The sequence below is a fragment of the Cornus florida genome, unplaced genomic scaffold, assembly GCF_030987335.1.
Source record: "Cornus florida cultivar Cherokee Brave unplaced genomic scaffold, ASM3098733v1 CherokeeBrave_3.0.0_Hap2_Chr05, whole genome shotgun sequence".
Classification (NCBI taxonomy): domain Eukaryota; kingdom Viridiplantae; phylum Streptophyta; class Magnoliopsida; order Cornales; family Cornaceae; genus Cornus; species Cornus florida.
The window spans coordinates 100,906,707-100,927,261 of NW_026775575.1; the positions used below are offsets into that span (position 1 = coordinate 100,906,707).

Genomic DNA, 20,555 nt, shown 5'->3' on the forward strand with positions numbered 1-20,555 from the left:
CTATTTTTTTAATTTAATGAGAACTTTTTTAAAGTTACAAACCAAGCAAGCGAAAGGTTTTTTAAAATTCATAGTCGCCTAACTTTTGTATTTTCTTTTAAAGTTTTATCTCTAATTCTGACCGCCTTATGTATATACACACACTCGCACATAATTCACATTTTCCACTCTCTTTAAACAATTTTCTTTAAATCATCATGTAAAATTAATTCACATTTTGCTCTCACAATTCTATAGTGGAGTTGCTAAAAAGGGCAAAAAGTATTCTAGAGGGATTGTTAAAATGTTTAATAGCTAAGTTTGAAGTGTTAATTATTAATTGTTAACATCATTTTAACATCTATTTGAATTGTTAGAATTCAATGTTAGAGGGAAAATGGAAGTCTCTCTCGTACTTAAAATTTCATCACTTTTTTAGTGTAATTTATTCAATTTAAATGATATTAATATTGCATTACCAATTAGATTTAATTAATTAATTATTTGAATTACTAGAGTGATGCTACATAAAAGTATAAAACACAAAGAACATAAGCGATATTTCAGAAATGTTTTTGTTTTTGTTTTTTTAATCATATTTTACCCTTTTCTTTCTACTCACCCCTGGTTTGTTTTACTGTCTGCTCCAAAACTCTTCGTCCAGCAACAAAACAATTCCTTTCAGAAACCCTAATTTCACTGACCGGACATGGCTTCCTCCAAAGAACGCGATAACTTCGTCTTTGTCGCCAAGCTTGCCGAACAGGCTGAGCGTAATCTATTACAAGTTCCAATGCTCTGCTCTACTTTTTGTTTGTCATCTAATCAACTCCACAATTTCAGTCTCTGCCGACCTTTAAACTAAACCCTAGCTTTCTTTCTCTGCTCTCACCTGTCATAATCAAATATTCGAATATTTTGAAACAAACAAACAACCAGCTAAACAACGAAAGTAGCAGTAATGGAGAGAATTTCTGCGGCTTGTGCCATGGATTGGAGTATTGAGCTTGATAAGGGACTTCGATCAAAAGTCCCCGGTAAGCAATTCTAAATATCCTCCTACACTTTGTACAATTTCCATTTCAAGCTGATTTTTAATTTATTATTATACCTTCTAGTTTTCAACTTCTTTTCAAATTAAAATTCCATTAAAAAAAAAAAAAAAAAATTATAGCAGTCCCATACATTATGCATCCTTATTAATAATTCCATTAATTTATTAGAATATGTTGATTGAGATGCATAATGAAAATTCACTGAATTGTTCTCATTAGGAATTTACTACATTAGTACTTCTTTTGCATCTCTCTCTCTCTCTCTCTCTCTCTATATATATATATATATATATATATATATATATATGTATGTATGTATGTATATGTATACATCTAAAATGTATGTATGTATGTATATGTATCCATCTAAAAATGCTACTACTTGGACTACTAAAGATTTTATAATTTCTCAGGTCAATCTGTTAAAGCCATACTACAGATTGGGCCACGGCTCGAGCAGTGGAGTAGAGAGCCAGAACTTACTATCGCAGAATATAAATTTTTTGGCTTAGTCCCCGGGGAGGATAGGCTGTTTGCGAACACCATCCTCCTTCGGCTTGCAGACGCTTTTAGCTCCAGTGACAAACATACCAAGCTTTCTGTTGTAAGGATCTTCTTATCAGAACTGAGGCACCGTAGGAAAACAAGTAAACGAAATCACTATAAAATTCTGTCAAAACCTGCATTGGAAAACTACTTAGAACTGCTGAGAAAAGTAAAATTGGTTTTTGAAACTGGGGATGTTGAATCAAGGACATTGGCTTTGGTTCTCTTTGGTTGCTGGGCTGCTTTTGCGAAAGACAGTGCTGAAATAAGATACCTTATCCTTGCGAGTTTGGTCTCATGTCATGGTCTAGAGGTGAGCTCAGCATCCCTGGCTGGAATTCTTCTGCAAGTCAGTTGTGATTTATTGTCTACATTTTGATATCGTCATTGACTTTGTTTATCCTAATCATGTCTATTTATTTATTTATAAAAATATTCTCTAAATGCTTATCTGTGTTCGTGTTATTGTGAACATTGCTCATGCTCCCAAAAAGTGACATTTTTTTCCCTGGAACAAATTGTCACACGTTATGTTTGCATATGAATATATATGATCTTGTATGAAGATATTATGGTCTTTGTCCTGCAGAAAAACTGCTATGAGATTACTCCAGTTTATCAGTTTGACCTTTTTTTGTGTTAGACATCTGCACTAGATCCACCAAAGAGTGAATTCCCGTGTATTGCATATCTGGCACACTACAGAACTTCTAAGCTGCAGTAGGAGATTGTCTGTAATAACCATGGGCGGGGTTCTAGGTTACTATTGACATCAGTTGGCCCAATTGAAAATTTGAAACTGTAATGGATTCTGAATTTCAATTTCTAATGATTCTGAATTTCAAATTTTATAATGGACCCTCAAAACTCTTAAAAATTAAATGATGTGCATCAACCTGAGGTATCAAAAGGTGGTGAAAAAGCTTTTCATTGTATAAAATAATTTTAAAAGTCAATTTGAAGATGCTGATATATTCCTTTAAAGTGACCAATTTACTATGCCTTCTATTTTTTGTTGGAGTAAAATAAAAAATAAAAAATAAAAAAAGATAGAAATGAGGAAAAAGAGGGAAGGAGATAGCTATTTGTTGTGAAATGGAGTTTATTGCTTCAACAGTGTTAGAAGAAAGAGATAGAATTCTGAAATTCTAATTTTTAAGTTTTGTTCAATTAATTGATTTTTATGCAAAAAAACGTTAAACATTTATGGAATTGACTGTCTATTTTTAAATTGTATATGTTTAGCTATTTGATTGCCATAATATATTTTTCTTTTATTTTTTATGTTTAGTATTAGTGCTTCCTTTGTCATCTATCATTATTGCCTTTATCCCATATGAATGGAGTTGGCGACATGAATTCTCCCTCTTTTATTTATTTATTTATTTATTTATTTTTATTATTATTTATTTTTTATTATAAGTCATGTCTCCTATTATATTCAATTTGGTAAAATCATTTCTAATTACTTCCTCTCATGTGAGTTTTGGTCGGCCTCTTTTTCTTGTACAGTCTACGCAAACTAAACTTCTTTCTCACTCTTGCATCTATGAGTCTACGTTGTAAATGACTATATCACCTAAATCTACTCTTATTTTATCGCTAATAGGTGTCACTCCTAGTTTTCCCTTTACGTATTAATTATTAATCGTCACTCCTAGTTTCCCCCTCACATGTTGATTATTAATCCTATCTTTTTTAGTCACTCCTATAATCCATCTTAATATTTTTATTTCAGCTATATGAATGCGTTGCTCTTGTTTATTTTTGACGCCTAACATTGTGTTCCAATTAGTGCGTCAGTGCTTCTTTTGTGATTGATTAAAATTGACTTAATATCACCTATGGGCCATTAGCCCAATGGTATAACCTATCCTCCCTCAAGGGGGAGGTGAGGGGTTTGAGCCACATAATGGGCAATTTTTGAGATGTTTGTGTGAGTACTTTTTTTTTTTAACCTTATGTGTGTGGGTGAGTACATTTTTTTTTTTTTTTTTTCGCTTATGTGCTTGTGAGTGCTTACCTAACCAAAAAAAAAAAAGAATGATTCAATATCATTATTCTTTTGTAGAGATAATGGAATTTCAACCTAGAGTCTGCTCTAGTTTAGCCCCAAGATATTACTAGGATTTAGGATACACATTGCAAAATTGTTAGGGTTTTTCACTGATTTATGTAATTTATCATACTGTATCTAAGTTTCCCTCATCTTATTCACAATTATGACAATTTCACTTGGTCAGTTTTATTTGAAACAAAATGTTGTGCAACCTATTGTAATGAAGTTGATCTTTGTAATGTTGCAAAATTTATAATAACTGACCTGGCACCGCTCCTGATAGTGGATTGTAGGTCATACCATAGCCCGCCAACCGTACCACTGGCCTAAGGTTACTTGCGTGCATCATCACATCCCCTCCAGCACCCCCGGAGCTCTAGCTGCCCGCTTCGCTTCCTTCCTATGCTGGAGCACTTACGGTCTGCTTCACGTTAGGCCGAGTGGACGTGGGGTTGCTGCTGATATGGGCTTTTTTGGTTTTTGGCTTTCTGACTTGATTTAGGCAGATTTCTTGGGGTGCTTGCGTTTATTTTGTACTTTTTACTTTTTGGAATTTATTCTTTCTATTTTCTTTATTGAAAATGAATATGGAATTGGGAACCCATGAAAGCAAGCTTCCACTGAAAATCATTGTCCCGACACAAACTTGTTGGTACCATAAATTTCTTAATGGGTACGTGCTGACTATGGTAATATAATTTTAATTCTCCTTATGTTATTATTCTTTTTTTTTTAGTTCTTATTCACTGGGTGTGGACATAGAGGTGGATACCTCATTGGTAATGTAATGAGGACTCGATTTATATAAATTAGTCGATACCTCATGGTTGGCTTGTTCGTCATTTATTTTATGATTTCATGCATAACTAAAGTCAAACGAAGCCTTGTTCCCACTGTTTGATCAACTATGAGTCTTGTTTCGTTATTTTACTTTATATTTGTAATAACTTTAGTCAATCCACACTTTGTCATGGCTTTCTAAATATTCCAACTCAAGGTAACTTTGGTCTTCCCTCCCTCAAGCATTACCCTCAATGTGGATAATTCAAAGCTTGAAAACTTCAAAATTTTAATTATTTTTTTTAATCTTATTTAAGTTTTCAAAGAATTCCCTATTTTTCAACTGTTCTCAAACATATGGTTTGCTGCCAGCTGTTCTGTAGTCAACCAATTATGTAGACATTTGACTGGAATTGATCTGCAACCCTTTGCAGGTAAAGGCATCTCTATTTGCCGCAGGATGCTTTTGTGAGTTGTCAGATGACTTTGCTTCTGTTCTGTTGGAGATGCTGCTTAATATTCTGACATCATCTGAAACACTACCAGCTGTTAGGTTAGCAGGAGTGCGAGCATTCGCAAAAATTGGGTGCTCATCTTCACTTGCAAGTAGTGCTTACAAGGTTCTACATTTCTTTTTCCATATTCCATATCCTGATAAACATGCATAGGTGTTCTACATTTCTGGTGACCATAGGATGCCACAACCATTTTTAACAACATAGGCATGACCCTTGCCAGTTGCCATAAAGGTCATTTAGAGCAATGATGCAAATTTCCTGTTATACTATTATAATTTTCCGTAACAAATGATATGCTCATTTACATGCATAGGATGGAATGGGTTGGGTTTTCATTAACTCTTACATGTTATGTGCCTCATCAGCACTAACTAATGAATGCTTATGTCCCTCTAAATCTTTAGTACTGTGATGCAGTTATATGCATGTGAAAAACAACTCTATTTTTTCTTCACAAAATCATGATCACGAAATGTTTGTATTTTGTGAATCAATGACATTTTGGCCTTTAATCTCTTCTATTTATGGTTTTGTGATATCATTAAATGCTTGACAACTAGCGTAGGAATGACCTCTGCAGAATAATGTTCTAAACAAATTGTTCTTTGGCAGTTTAATTAGTGCAGGATGAACACATAGATGGAATGGTTCGCTTATGCATATTGCACCTTTATATTATAGGGCAAGATTGTGTAGAAGTTCATTAATGTATTTGAAAAATATTGACTTAAGCTCTGTCCAGATTGTTGGCTGGTGAAATATAAATTACATTGTGTAAATGACATATGGAAGCACATCATATCTAAAAACTATTAACGTGCTTTATATGTTGGGAATGTTTTTTGTTTTTCCCCTTAGCCAAAATAGATTGATTTCCTACCACACGATGTGAGCTACAACTTCAATGGATGAAACAAATTTTAACAACATCAGTGAACATAAAATTGTCCTGTAACCAGATAAAACAAACATAGACCCCCTGAGGGAGCATTCGAAATTCGAATCAGCCAATCAACTCAGCTGAGTGAATCAGCGAGTCTCGCAATCTGAAGCAACAAACCACTCGTGCATATTGATGGGATGTCTTTCCTAGAGTAATATACTAAAAACAGCATTAGCAGTATTGGTCTTGCTGTCAATGAGGGGTGCTAAGAAGGTAGACGAGGCAGAGAACCCATCTCCAGCATTATTTATAGTGATGGTCCAAAATTCCAAATGATGCACATATAGTTATATACTTGTATAGATGCGTGTATATGTGCATAGAAACTTATGTACCTACATAGTACAGTTTATATTGCCACGCTCACAATTAGTTTATTGCAGGCAGGTCTAAAGCTAGTATTAGATTCTTCAGAAGAGGATTTCTTGGTTGCAATGCTGATTTCACTTTCAAAAATTGCTTCCAAATCGACACCCTTGATTTCGGGACAGGTATGCATCCCAAGCATCCATGAATTTTTGGCATGCATATTCTGGATATTTCTTCAACATGGAAAGTGTCCATCCTAGCAGCTTCTGTAAAGCAGCTAAACAAGCATCCAATTGCTCTTTCTTCTTTTGATAATGAAAAAAGGAAAGAAAAAAAAAAAAAAAAATTCATTGGCTTCATTGCGTAATTTTCAAGATATGGTAATTTATTAGGCTGAAGTGGTAATCAATATTCTACGAGTGGTGCGTTGAAATGTCTTGGTTGAATGTGCAATATTGACTGCATACTTCAGCCTTTCAACGAATAAAAATATGTGGGTTTGTATGGAACAGGTTCAACAGAATATCTTTTTCTTTTTCTTTTTCTCATTCTATCTATTCCCCTTTCTGTGCAGCATGGATATGGATAAGGTATTTGGATTTGACAGTATATAGATAATAATATAACAAATTCTTAAGAAAGATGATATGGATATGGTGAGGATACGACATAAATTCGTACATTGTATGTGTGTTCATGTATATAAAATTAAAATATGTATCCGTTTATAAATTTAAGATAATAATTTTTTTCAAACTATATTATGACTAACGTACACTTAACAAAAACTTATGACAAATATATATATATATATATATATATATATATATATATATATATATATATATATTTTGGAACTATCAAATGTTTCATGTTTGTATTTTATAATATAAAAAATCCAAGAAAAAACTGAGAGTTGTATTGCATGGACATGGACTTTTGGGTTTGGACTAAATATATTTTCATTATTTCTTAATATTATTATCGAAGAAAGTCCAAATATTTGTAAGCACCCTTGCTATTCTTTATCTAACCTTCATCCTATCATGCTATAATGAAAATGTTGTATTTTAATGTTCAAAATTTGTCAGACAAGTGTCTTACTCTTACAGTATCTGCATGTTCGAGATAAAAAGAAAAGAAAAAATTCAAATTATGAATACGTCTTGGAAGTTTCATTATTTCATACATGTATTTGCAAGTACTCAAGGAGCATTGGTTATCGGCGTAAATACAATATGGATACGATTCTTTATAGAAGTATCTGTGTTGCATAGCAATTTGTAGAGTTTAAGTAGCACTAGGATATTTTTTTTAAAAAAAATTATTTATTAATTTTTGGCAAAAAAATGAGAAAATTGGAGTCAAAGATGGTTGGAATTCAGTGATGTACTACAATAATTGCTACTCTATTAAAACAAATGTTCAAGGATTATGTTGGTTTATTTTAAAGATTATTTTACATCATTATTTAATACTTTTAATAAATCTCTTGCTTGGCTGCAGGTGGACTTGCTTTTCTCATTTTTAAGCCAAGAGAAATCTTTGCGCCTGCAGGCTATATCATTGAGATGCCTTAATTTTATCTTAGTAAGAGGATTATGTCATTTCTCTGCTAGCGCCGATTACATCAATATATTGTTCAACATGCTAACTGAATCCAAATTTCCACCAGGCTTACAATGTGGAGCTCTACAAATTTTGCATAAGGTTGTTAGTTCGCTCATGTGGCTTAATGTGTTCTATTGGACTCTTAAACTAACTAATTTCTTAAATCGGGAATTTGCAGATCCTCTTATATAAATTCCCCATCGGGCCATGTGTGGACATGCTTGAATTTCCCAAGCTGTTGACAATCATTGAGAATGCATCCCAGTCTCCAATCATGGAAAAGAGGCTCTTAGCCATTCGTGTTCTAGTAGATATATCAGCAAAGCTTATGGGAAGAAAGGAAATGGCCTTAGAGGGAGTTGTGTCCACTCCTCTGGCATCCTTAGTGATCTCATGTGTCACAGACCGGATCACCTTGCTGGTGAATCCAGTGCTGGATCTTCATCAGTGTGACTCAGAAATGGAGCGAGAAAGTCAAAGCTTACTCAGCCTCCTCCTCCTTTTGGTTGAAGAACATCCAGATCTTGGTGGTTTGTTGCTGGACAAAATTTGCTTATTGTTTGAATATCTGGTGAATATCAATGACAGCATTATTGGCACCGGGTTACCAGAATTATCAGGTCATGAGATTGTAGAATTTGGGAAAAAAAATTGCACATTCATTATATCAAGGCTCCTGCTTCATATATCCAGAGTTGTGGTCGGTTGCCTTGATAATTTAAATGAAAATGGTGCCTTTACTAAGGTTCTTAGTATATTGAACCTTCTGGTCAAACATGTACACCAATGCAGCTTAATTGATTGCTACACACTCGCAGTCTACTCTCTTTTGATGCATTCTCATGTCACTTGCTATGAGATTGCTACACACAATTTATTTGCTTGCATGTCGGATGAGATAGTGGAAGGCAACAATCTTGCTAGAAACTTGTTTAAATCTCTTCATGATTATTCTGTTCGGCATGAAATTCTTACCCTTGATTGTGCAAAGAAGATGTTGACAGGGAAGGATAATTGGTCTGCTTACAAAGCTGCGAAATTTGCAGCATGTCAGGGAGCATGGTTCACAGCTGCTTTTATATTTGGGCATCTAACAACCGTAGTTCAATCTAATTCCTGTTATTGCTGGTTAAAATCCTTGGCTCAGTTTGCTCATTCTGAAAGGAGAGTACAGTTGCTTCTTTTTCCAAAACAAGGTTCCATTTTGAGAGATTGGTTAGAAACTAACAAAAACTTTGTCTTACCTTTCAAAGATGATTTAGGTGAAACAGGATGGGGTACTGCCTGGAAGATCAACTCTCCTATCTTCATTGAAAATCTTGACAAAGCTTGTGGCATTCTGCACTTGTCAGAGGAAACATTAGGAGTTACAATCCCATCAGGTTCCTCCTGTTTTCAGAGGTGGTTTTTAGCTCTTAGAGCAAAGGTTCTAGAAAGTGTGGTGGATATACTAAAACTTTTGGATACCATACCGTTTACACAGGAAAATACTAATGACAACAGACGAGTAGAGGGAAGTATTATTACTAAGTGCCCGGGACTTTTGGAAAGGGTTGCCTTCTTGGTGCGTCCTCTCACTCAAATATCTTTTCGGTTGAAGAGGCTAGCACAAGAATTTGATCTAATTGCCACATCTTTCATTGGCATAGATAACAGAAGTTTGAAAGTAATTTCAGCACTTGCACTAAGTTGTTCGCTGTTGGCCTTCAGTACTGGATTTGCTCCTTTAATCCCAAACTTGCATGCTGAAAATCTTATAATTTGCAGTTTGGAGAACTCGGAGGATTGTTTACATGCTACGCTAATACAAGATCTACTTCAGCGGTTGTGGCAAAGAGACTGTGAAACCAGTTCAAAGCTCAGTTTGCTTTTGAAGGTTTATGGACATCCTAAGAGCTGTTTTCTCCCTCGGTCCAAAAATCAAATGTTGACTGGTTATGAAGCAAGAAGCATTCTTACAGTTTGTAGCGATGCTGTTACAAAGGTCGTTGGCCTGCAAAACGAGGCAAACAGAGCAAACGATGATGAAATTCTATTCCGACTGACTTGTAACGGTTTGCAACTTCTGTTGGACATAGTTACAAAATGGATGCACATACCTTTCCGGACTCCATGTCACTTCTTTCGAATAAGGTATATTGGATATTCTTTCTACTAAAATCTTCGTAGTCCTATCATAGTTATATGTATCATTGAAGGTCTTTCTAATTGCCATTTCAACTATAAGAGGATGAATAACTAAATGGTAGAACTTTTGTGATGCTCTTAATGTTTTGGCTCCCATCTGCATGTTGCCCGTTGTTAAGAACAAATGGTAAATTTTTTCTGGTAGATATTATTTTTGTGGCGTGGCAAGGAGTTTCAGCAATTTACACAATGAATTCTAGTACCATTTGAAATGTCATTGACCTTTTAAATGCCTCCACATTCCTGACTTTAGGCTACTAACATTTGTCTTTTAGATTCCTGTCCACGTCTTACAATCGCTATCTATGAGTTTCTACTTGACAATTTTTCACTTTGAATTTTGGTTTATCCTAGATGTATCATTTCGAACTATTCATTTCTAAATGTTTGGGGCTAAAACTAGAGGACAACTGACATTGGGTTCAAGTCATCAATTTGTGAGGTGTTCAAATATGATACAAGGCTTTCCTTCTGTGAACAAACCTTTGTTTTTAAATTGAAACTACATGCATAATTTATGCTATTGAAAGCACCTGCTGGAGATTTTCGAGAAATAAACAATTACACGGTAGCCTAAACAGTAAATTCTATGAAATGTAAAGAATTTGCATTAATTTGTCCTCAACGTGGTTATGTTATGGCTTATGCAGTTGACTACTGATTGAAATTAAAGATTACATCTAATAATCAACCACCAAATTTAGCCATATTACTTATCAAAAAATTAAATGGAAAAGTTCCAACTGCTATGATGATCAGGGATTCCACATTTACAGTTCAATTATATTTCAAGAGTCAGCCTCTTGGTTGGTGGCAACAGATGTTGGTCCTGTTGCTCAATCATGTACAATGACACCTTATGTAATTCCTTTTATGGCATATTTCATGAATGGATTATTTTTGTATGAGTGTATTTGTATGGCGTCTTAATGGTGCTCATATTTAATATCTGTCTATTACAAAGCTGATATTATTAACTTTCATGAATGTCAAACATCTTTTTGATACAGCTTCTTCCATTCTATTTTTATAGCCCTTTCCCTGTTTGCTTGTTCATTGGCCTCTAATATATTCTTTTTTACCTCTCTCTCTCCTGTTTTGTTTGGTTTGGTTCATTGTGCTTCTCTCTATTTTTTTAAAGGGCCACTATAGTTCATTACACTTCATTATTCAGTTCCAAATTAGGTCAAGCCCCTAAAACCAGTTTTATTAACAAATGTTGAAAATCTGATGAAAAGTGGCTACATCTCTAGAAAGGCTTAAAAATGGCAGTAGACTTTGGTTGATGATTTGCAATCGTCTTGCACATTGGGGCCTAGGTTTTTCTTATCTTGTAAACAAGGTCACAAATGTTAACCACCTAAACTGCAAACCCCACATACAATAATACTTATGATCTCTGGAGGAACTTGTGGTTCTGTTTTGCCACTCTATTAAGTACTCTTTTTAACATTTGTAATTGATATCATGTTTCAGGCCTTGTATTTCTTCTGAGCTCTTTGCCTTAAGCGGAGATGATAAAAGTTCAGATGGGATATCGGTGTTGCCAGGCTTCCACCTGTCACTAAATCTTTGTCTTCAACTTAAGAACGTACCACCAGGTCTCCCGGTTCAGCTGACCAAGTTGTACTGCATCCTTTATTGTCGAAGTGGACAAGAGAAGGGGCAAAAGGGATCGGGTTTTCAAGATTGGGGAGCTGATGACATGGTAGATTTGAATGAAAAATTATTGCAATATGTGACCGGGGAAACCAGAACGACTAAAGGTGTGCTGAATAGAGATAATGCTGGTGACAGTGGGGTTGTGGAAGCATGTGTATGTTTTGAACCTAATGAGAGAGGACAAGGGTTCTCTACTTGCTTGCTTGATGTTTCTGCTTTCCATGTGGGTTCTTACAGAATTAAATGGCATAGTTGTTGTATAGATAGTAAGGGTTCTTATTGGAGCCTCCTGCCGTCAAATGCTGGTCCTGTATTTACTGTAAAAAAGTCATCATTGGCTAGATGATTAGGGCTTCGTTTATTTTTACTTTGTCGGTGTTTTGCAAAGGTTTACGTGGCATTTTGCAAAGGTTTATGTCGAGGTTGAGGTCTAGATCATCGTGCAGGGCATGTAAAATAATTTGTTGAAAATTTATGGATAAATTATTTTTGTTAAATTTTAATATTTTTTTATTCATAAATATTTTAAGGCAACCAAACAACAGAAATTTAAAAAAAATTTGAAAAATATTTTACGTTTAAACAAATGGAACCTATATGTGCACTCTACATAACCTGCAGTTATAACTAGAAAATAGAGAAAAAAGCTCGTGCTTGTGTGTGTGTGTGAGAGAGAAAGAGAGAGAGAGAGAGAGAGTGTGTTCTTATATAACTATTTTGGACCACCTATACTATGATGTTTTGCCTCTTTAACTCGATCCAACTCGCATCTGGACAACAATGCCATCAAATATATGAACATTCAGACGAAAGTACTCTCAATTGTCCAACCCCAACGGTGCACTTGGGATCCTCTGGATGAAGACATGGTCTCTCTGGATCCCATTGAATTTCATTCGGATGAGGAGCCTTATAAAGATCGTATCGATTCTTATCAAATAAAAATAGGGTTAACTGAGGCTGTTCAAACAGGCATCGGCCAACTAAACGGTATTCCCATAGCAATTGGGGTTATGGATTTTCAGTTTATGGGGGGTAGTATGGGATCCGTAGTTGGGGAGAAAATTACCCGTTGTCCAACCCCAACGGTGCAATCTCTGAGTGTGAACATGAAGACCAGGAATTTTCTTATTAAATATGAAACCGTGGCAGTGACGAAAAGCTCTCACAACTTGTGCCATTTTAACAGAGTAATTTAGTATAAACAGAAGGCTCAAGACATCCACAACTATAATATATACCATATTATGTCTGTATGTGGATTTCTTCTACTATAAAAACAGGAAGATTGATGGTCCTCATAGGTGGAACAAAAACAGAACCATATATCATTAAATGGCAAACAAACTAATTCTTGTAGTTCTGTTCTTTCTCTCAGCAGCCGAAGCAAGAAAAAGACTATACTCAGTAAATGGTATTTGCAAATCAATGGTGGAGACACAAGGCTATGATTGCGAAGAGCATACAGTAAAATAATCAACACCATGTACCTTTTAGTTCACAAATTACTTGAATCATGAGATTTATGGATTGATTATGTGATTTTGATATGTTACAGGTAACAACACAAGATGGTTATATTCTTAGCATGCAGAGGATTCCAGTAGGAAGGTCCAGCAAGAAACCAGACAAGCCACCTGTTCTTCTACAACATGGGCTCTTGATGGTGAGTGCTTATATATTGTGGTCTGCAACATCTATTTCATCATATTTGCTGATATTTTAGCATTATTTGGATTGATAAACAAATACAGAAGTTATGGTGTTATTGCAGGATGGGATAACATGGCTATTGAATTCTCCACAAGAGTCTTTAGCATTCATCTTGGCCGATAATGGATTCGATGTTTGGCTAGCCAACAGCCGTGGGACAAATTATAGCCGTGGACATACTTCACTCAGTCCCAATGATCCGGTTTTCTTCATATTATGGACTTGTCTTTAGCTTCCATTCTGCGATGAATCTTGTGTTTTTTTTTTTTTTTTTTTCCTAATTTTCATATGCATTTATACTTTGTAGGCTTATTGGGATTGGTCATGGGATGAACTAGTCGCTTATGATCTACCGTCTTCATTCCAGTATGTTCATGATCAGACAGGTCAGAAACTGCACTATGTTGGCCATTCCTTGGTAAATATCTGCATATTTTTCAATTAAAATAACCTAAATTCTATGCTTTTGTTTGACTCAAAAAATGAGATTGATTCTAAAAACTGATTTTGAATGTGATGATACTTGATAGGGAACATTGATTGCTTTTGCTGCATTTTCCCAAGAGAAGCTGCTAAACATGTTAAGAGCAGCTGCCTTGCTTAGCCCTATTGCTTATCTAGGTCAGGTGCCGTCACCTCTTGCAAGAGGTGCTGCTGAAGCTTTTGTGGCTGAAGTAAATAATAAAACTCACCACTTGTATTTCAGAATTCAAATTTTTTTTTTTTAAATGGAAGGCTAATAATCTTTCTTCATCTCTTCTTCACAGGACTTGTACTGGTTGGGTCTCAATGAATTTGCTCCCAGAGGGTGAGAATATAATACTACTACAGTATTTTAACTTCACTCCTATAAACACACTAGAAAAGTTTGGTCTTTTACCTATCTTTCCTTCAAAAAATGAAAGAAAATTGCAAGCCAAACAATCCAAAAAGAACCAAATCAGGTTTAGTTATTATAGTAACCCTTCTAGTTCACTTGAAACTTCAAAGTCTCACAATAATGCATTAATTTTTTATTTTATTTATTTTATTTTTTTTTAACTACGTTATATATATAACAAAAAATTATATAAACTGCTGTTCTTCTCGGGTGAACAGGGAGGCTGTCGCGAAACTTCTGGAAGATATCTGCAATAAACCGAACAATAATTGCACTGACCTAATTACTTCTTTAACAGGTAGTATTAGCCTTCCTGGCCTAATCATTAGCATCTTGAATTGACAATGTCAACTTTCGTTACTGACGAGTTTGTATAATTGCTGAAATAGGCCAGAATTGCTGCCTGAATTCTTCTAGAACAGATGTTTTTCTCGATCATGAACCTCAGTCAACAGCAACAAAGAACATGGTCCATCTAGCTCAGAGTAAGCTGCTTTTAAGTTTGTATGTACTGAAAGTAAAGAGTCTTGCGTGACATTTTATCTGAAATGAAAGTCCATTTCATCGATAGACTTTCTTTTAATGGCGTTATATCGTGGTGCGACAGTGATTAGAGGAGGGAGCATAGCAATGTATAATTATGGGAGTGAAGATGAGAACAACAAACACTATGGACAGCCGACTCCTCCTTTGTACAACATGTCAAGCATCCCCAATGACCTTCCTCTCTTCCTCAGCTACGGAGGGCAGGACTGGCTTTCGGATGTGAATGATGTGCAGACACTGCTGCTAGGCAGTCTCAAAGACCATGATGCTGATAAGCTCGTGGTACAATTTAGGGAGGACTATGCACACGCCGATTTTGTGATGGCTGTAAATGCCAATCAAGTTGTGTATGATCCTCTCATGGCCTTCTTCAACCTACAGTAATCAAGCGAGCTCGTGAATATGAATATATCTATACATATTCAAGCGATCTTGAAATTATTTTTGATGTTACAGTGCTAGCTTCTGTGCTACTCCGCTCAACAGTGCTCGACAGTGAACTTGCGGCTATCTCATTTGACGAGATAGCCAAATGGATCATCCTAAATGGACTTGAATTTGTGTGTGTGTGTATATACATATATACCTCAGTTATATATATTAACCAAGGTAAAAGCTCATTTCAACCCAACCCAATCCAATGCAACGGCTACAACATCTTCAAATTTATAATGACCATCTTTAACTTGACAAAAAAAACCTCTCTCGGAGAACCCATCATTGACTTCTAAACCAATCTTACCATAAATGTTCCAATCCATTTGTACATTAACATAGCCAAAGAATACAAAGACCACCGTTGTCTTCTAATTACACGAGTTCCCAAGACATTTCAACACTCTACAACATTAACCAACCAATGTTGCGTTCAAACGTACCGAATTGGTGGCTTGAATTTGAATTTGGTACCATGAAATTGAAAGAAATTCAGCTGAAACTTCAAAGTGAATTTCCAAAGCACCTAATGATCATGTCACATACACTGAAAGACCAACGATGTTGTAGATATATAAGATACAAAAAACAAGGAGAGCTTGCCAGAAACAGTTTCCATCAAGTGATGCGGAGCTTTAATAGTTCTAAAATGTTGCAAGTAAGGCACTTCGAAAAGTTCAACATTTAAATTAAGGTCTCGTGTTAGTGTCATTGCACAAAGATAATGTTAATCTCTCCAAACAAGATTTCCGATAACTCTCACATACTGATAAGAGAACCAAACTGGAGCAGCCATGTGATGTTTATGTTCCAGCTGAGTTCTCGTGTAGCAGCACGTACTCCCGGCTGCAAAAAAACCAAATATAGGAACAATTATATAATACTTCAAATGAGAAAAAAGGAATGCATTGCTAAGACAGTTAATGAGCAGCGCTACAGTAAAATTTTACTGTCAGGGCAAAATCCAATGTTTCAAATGACGAGGAGCTAAAGGAATTTTATAATGAAGCATTTTCAAATTTAGAAGGGAAAGGCATGAAAGCGGAAAAAAATAAAAAAGGCTGAGTGCAATCACACAATCCTGACAGGTAACACATACGGATATGGAGTAACAATAAAGTTAACCATCAAGAAGAGAGAGAAACAACAGCCACATATTAAGTGAAATAGGATTGATACCGTAGGATCAACAAAAGAGAAAACAGAGAATGGGGAAGGGACAAACCCTATAACTTAAACCACCGGAAACCCTCTGGGAAGTAACCAAGCTTTGCAGCTTATGATGAAAAAGAAAAATTATGAAAATACAATAAACTAGAATATCAGAAGCAATCAAACAAAATGAAACAAATCAGAGAAAAATAAAAAAACACAATTTACCAAAAAAAAAAATATTAAAAGAACTTGAGGACAATAACTATATATTGAGCATGGGGGCATAGGTCCTTCCATCAAACTGCAGTGTCAACATGGGCACAAACCTTTTCAGTTCCACTAAATCAACACATAATGTCAAGCTGAAGCCTCCCACAAGCCAATAGCAACTAGATAATATTGTCATAGGTCTCGCTACGTATCCTTCGTAAGAATATATAGGGTATCAACCTCCGGAGAGATGGTTAAATATATATAGACAAGCGGTATAAACAAAAACATCATCTCTTCAGTGAAAAACAGCTTATAATGTCAATAATTCTTTCACACATTCCACCCCTAGCCCAACAAAGATTGACCTCATCAGTGATCCAAGAATGAAATTCACCCATCCAAGCAGACAACCATTTTATATAAATGACACTAACCACTGAGGAACTTTGTAAATAGTTAGTTTATTTTGTAGAAATGGAATCCAATGGTTAAGCACGGGACCACGTTAAACTTGTACAACAAACTAACTCATACAGAGGTTGACCAGATAGGCAGACACTATATGTAATAATACTAATTCAACGAAATGAGAAAGAGATGAGCAGATTAAAGCTATCTGACAGTCGGTGAATGAGAGAAATAGAAACTACAATTTTTTATTTTTTATTTTTATTTTTATTTTTTTGACAAGGAAATAGGAATGGAGAGAGAACTTCAACTTGCTTTAGGGTTTTTTTTGACAGGTTTCGGAAAACCACAAAACTAAACAATGCCAAGTTAATGGCATAAGGTGACAGTGCCAAGTATTGCACGGATCAGATGGTTCTTGAAGCCCATGTTGCTCATACCCCCAGTGTTGCTACTACCCGCTTGGAGTGACCAGAGAGGTTGACAACAATTAGTTATAACCTTCAAGATTATAATGCACATGTCGCTCACATAGCTGAACTCAGTTCTCATGCTTGACAGCCAATTGCACCAAGCAATGGTGCCTTAAGGTATGGCTAACTCAATTAGCCAAACAAAAGTGAAGCTTGGCTTATAAAAAGCAGGGGCGGAAATTTTGGACCTGACCTGTGAACCAAACCTGAGCCCAGTTCAGATGGGTTCGAGTTAATACTATAAAATGCTTTTCTAACAGAAGGCCAACTGAACCCGCCTACAACTCACGCGGACCTAATCTCCACCTAAAACCAAGAGGCTAGAGGTAAGCAAAAGAACTAGCCATTTAAGATCTTAAGAATCAAACAAGGAGCCAAATTACCCACTAAAAGATTGGTTCCACTTACATGTGATGGATATGACTTATTGCAATCATAGATGCAAACTCGCATAAATTCTTACCAACTGAAATCATCACAAACTTACAACTTTTACAGGAAGGGTGACCTACTTGCCAACACACCAACACAGCAGCAACAAAGACATGGCAATAATAGGATAATTAAGAATAAAAATCATCAACTGAGAGTGTAGTGGTAAATTTTCAAATGACGAAGTGGAGAAACCAACTAAAATGGCGTGTGTTGAACTAAGAGTTCAACCATCAAATATATTTTACCATTGACTCAACATGTATCTTAGATATCAGGAAACAAATGAAATGAATTGTTTACAATTTTTTTCTTTCCATTGGCAAGAAACACACTCACACACCCACTTTTGCCCCTATGGGGACTTGAACCCTCGACCTTCCACTTTGGAAGGTGAGGAAGTACCATTAGGCCACAAGGCCCTTGGTAAATGAATTCTTTACATTAACATCCTAAAAAGAGAGAGAAAAATGGAAAAAACAAAAAGTTATGTGTAATGAGAAGAAATCAAATTACATGGAGAATTTGATATCCATAGATGAGATGAATTTTTTTCATGACAATGCCCAGAATGGAGTCACATTGTACAAATTGGAAAAACACTCTAACTTGACCAAGGTCATCACATTGGAAAAGATAGATATTATATGAAAAGCACGTGCTGAAAATTTATTAATGGCCTACCTACTATTACCAAACTTAATAGTGTCTTTTTCAAAAAGTTCATAATAGCGTTCAGGGTCAATGCGATTATCCTGCAAATGCAAAAGAAAATGTTAAATCAAATTACAGCAGAAACAATAAAATTTTAGCTTATTCATAGTACCCACCCAAACAAACAAAACCATAATAAAAGGAAACAACATTTTTTAAGAATTGCTTACATTAAGAAAAGTTCCATTTGTGCTTCCAAGATCCATTAAGTAAGGCCTATCATGGTAGACAGAATAAATAGATAAAATTTTAGTTAGATTTTATCCGCTCCCCATTTTGGGAAATGATCACAAATTAGCTTAGATCCTAGCTCTTACCTTACTTGCTTTGATAACATACCATCAGCTTGCTCCTTATCTACTTGCCTGACAACAAATAAAAAGTAATTAAAGAGCATGTTCATAACATCAATGACGACAAATTAGAACTTCAAGTAGTAAATCTACCTGTACTGAAGAACAGCATGTTGTTTGCTGCAAGATGGGTGATCCGTAGGGATGTCTGCTACCCTCCTCTCTCTCCCGAAAAGGTAACAGCTTTGACGATGTACATAAAGGGGCTCTGTATATTTTAAAAAAAAAATTAAACCAAATGCATAACTACTAACCTAATTATCAGAATTTATTCTTATAAACAAGTAATGATAAAGAAAGAAGAATGAAGCGGAGCTGCTCCTGTCATCATCATAAACGAAGGTTGTATAGTTATAAGTTAAACCTTCACATCAGTCACTATTATTAGATGCATAAACATAAATTAGAGGAGTTACTAGTACATCCGTGAATTTTACTAATGTCATTTTATATTTCATAATTTACACATTGGCTACTGCCTTCAAAAGCATTTAATTAAATATTCAAATTGCTACAGTTCATGAAAATAAGTAAATAACTAATAGGGTAAAGTGCAATTAACCCCCCTAAATTATTGGCATATTGCAACAAACCCCCTGAACTACAAAAAACCCCCCTAAACTATTTATTTGTTACAAGAAACCCCCTAAACTATTGATTTTTTGCATTCCGGCAGGTGACTTGGTCGGAAATATTAAAAGACAAAATTACCCTTATTTATAACTACGTAGTTTTGAGAATTATACCTTAACTTGATGACGTGGCAGTTGATCATTTCCTAAACCAATAAAAAAAGTGACAACAAAGCCAATCTTATCTTCAGCCAAAAAAAATAAAAAAACCACACCTGAACACAACCTTACGCCCTCTGTCACTGTTCATCTTCTTTAATTCATATATATATAAATTTGTTTTCTTTTAATCCCAATTTGTGTTCTTCTAATCTGAGACTATTTTCTCTGTTTCTTATCCTAACAAAATTAATGCTCACGCCAAACATGTTTTGCTTTGTTCTGTTTTGAAATTCTGTGCAATATTTTTACATCACCTAACATGTTTTCTATTTTTCTCAACAGCAAAGCAACACAATACAACTGCAAGTAAGATAGTAATAGCATATATAATAGAATAATCTATAATTATATGAACAAGTGGGTCGTAAGTTTTTGAGTCATGCGATCTTTCTTGGAGGTAGCTAGATTGCCTCGGTTGTTCCAAGGTGGATCTGCTAGATCTGCAAATCCGTATAGAGGCCCATCAATTTTCCTGGATGATGATTCGGTACGAAGAAGAAGAGAAGATCATCGATCGTGTCTGGTTGGGAAATTTGATAAGGAAGTAGGTGACGGGGCTCAGATTGCAGCTTGGGCCGAGCGTACTTGGAAGATCTCCGCAGGAGTGACGGTCTCAACTGTGCCGGATTCTTTGTTGCTTTTCTAGTTTCCCTCATCGACGGAAGCCTCTCGTGTTCTTAAAGGGGGTCGCCGTGACTGGGATACAGCATCTCTTTGTTTGGAGGCTTGGAGCTTTAGGGTTGGGTGCTCAGAAGTGTTGAAAGAGAAGGGGCTGAAGAAGGTGACGCTG

The 20,555-nt window shown here is 35.5% G+C and overlaps 3 protein-coding genes across 6 annotated transcripts in view; 2 read left to right on the forward strand and 1 right to left on the reverse strand.

Annotated features, from left to right (window-relative positions):
• The first annotated feature begins 551 nt into the window (after positions 1-551).
• Positions 552-12,146, forward strand: LOC132308009 (uncharacterized). 2 transcript variants are annotated; one of them, XM_059805948.1, is made up of 7 exons: positions 552-1,016; positions 1,448-1,893; positions 4,854-5,039; positions 6,264-6,371; positions 7,696-7,899; positions 7,979-9,933; positions 11,464-12,146. In XM_059805948.1, exons 1-7 carry the CDS (start codon positions 941-943, stop codon positions 11,993-11,995), a joined length of 3,507 nt encoding a protein of 1,168 aa, XP_059661931.1. In that variant the 5' UTR covers positions 552-940; the 3' UTR covers positions 11,996-12,146. The 2 variants fall into 2 exon arrangements, with proteins under 2 accessions (XP_059661931.1, XP_059661933.1); XM_059805950.1 differs by having other exon boundaries at positions 7,696-7,779.
• An 838-nt stretch (positions 12,147-12,984) lies between these two features.
• LOC132309857 (triacylglycerol lipase 2-like) lies at positions 12,985-15,353 on the forward strand. Its single transcript, XM_059808120.1, has 9 exons — positions 12,985-13,116; positions 13,208-13,319; positions 13,404-13,564; positions 13,670-13,780; positions 13,893-14,036; positions 14,130-14,170; positions 14,461-14,540; positions 14,632-14,727; positions 14,850-15,353. The coding sequence occupies exons 1-9, from the start codon at positions 12,985-12,987 to the stop codon at positions 15,170-15,172; spliced, it is 1,200 nt and encodes a 399-aa protein (XP_059664103.1). The 3' UTR covers positions 15,173-15,353.
• Positions 15,354-15,526: 173 nt separating this feature from the next.
• Positions 15,527-20,555, reverse strand: part of LOC132308010 (FHA domain-containing protein DDL-like) — a 28,504-nt gene continuing 23,475 nt past the window's right edge. For 2 of the 3 annotated variants that reach the window (XM_059805951.1, XM_059805953.1), the window contains 5 exons: positions 19,065-19,179; positions 18,936-18,983; positions 18,789-18,834; positions 18,589-18,659; positions 15,527-16,069 (listed from right to left, as the gene is read on the reverse strand). In XM_059805951.1, the coding sequence (XP_059661934.1) occupies positions 16,027-16,069; positions 18,589-18,659; positions 18,789-18,834; positions 18,936-18,983; positions 19,065-19,179 (323 nt within the window). In that variant the 3' untranslated portion in view covers positions 15,527-16,026. The remainder of the gene's footprint in view (positions 16,070-18,588; positions 18,660-18,788; positions 18,835-18,935; positions 18,984-19,064; positions 19,180-20,555) is intronic. The other variant, XM_059805952.1, reaches the window with a different exon arrangement.

Coding starts and splice junctions, on each gene's coding strand:
- LOC132309857 (XM_059808120.1), top strand. CDS start 12,985: ATGGCAAACAAACTAATTCTTGTAGTTCTGTTCTTTCTCTCAGCAGCC. Junction 13,565..13,669: donor CACTCAGTCCCAATGATCCG/GTTTTCTTCATA, acceptor TATACTTTGTAG/GCTTATTGGGATTGGTCATG. Junction 14,728..14,849: donor CATGGTCCATCTAGCTCAGA/GTAAGCTGCTTT, acceptor GTGGTGCGACAG/TGATTAGAGGAGGGAGCATA.
- LOC132308009 (XM_059805948.1), top strand. CDS start 941: ATGGAGAGAATTTCTGCGGCTTGTGCCATGGATTGGAGTATTGAGCTT. Junction 1,017..1,447: donor ACTTCGATCAAAAGTCCCCG/GTAAGCAATTCT, acceptor ATAATTTCTCAG/GTCAATCTGTTAAAGCCATA. Junction 1,894..4,853: donor TCTCATGTCATGGTCTAGAG/GTGAGCTCAGCA, acceptor AACCCTTTGCAG/GTAAAGGCATCTCTATTTGC.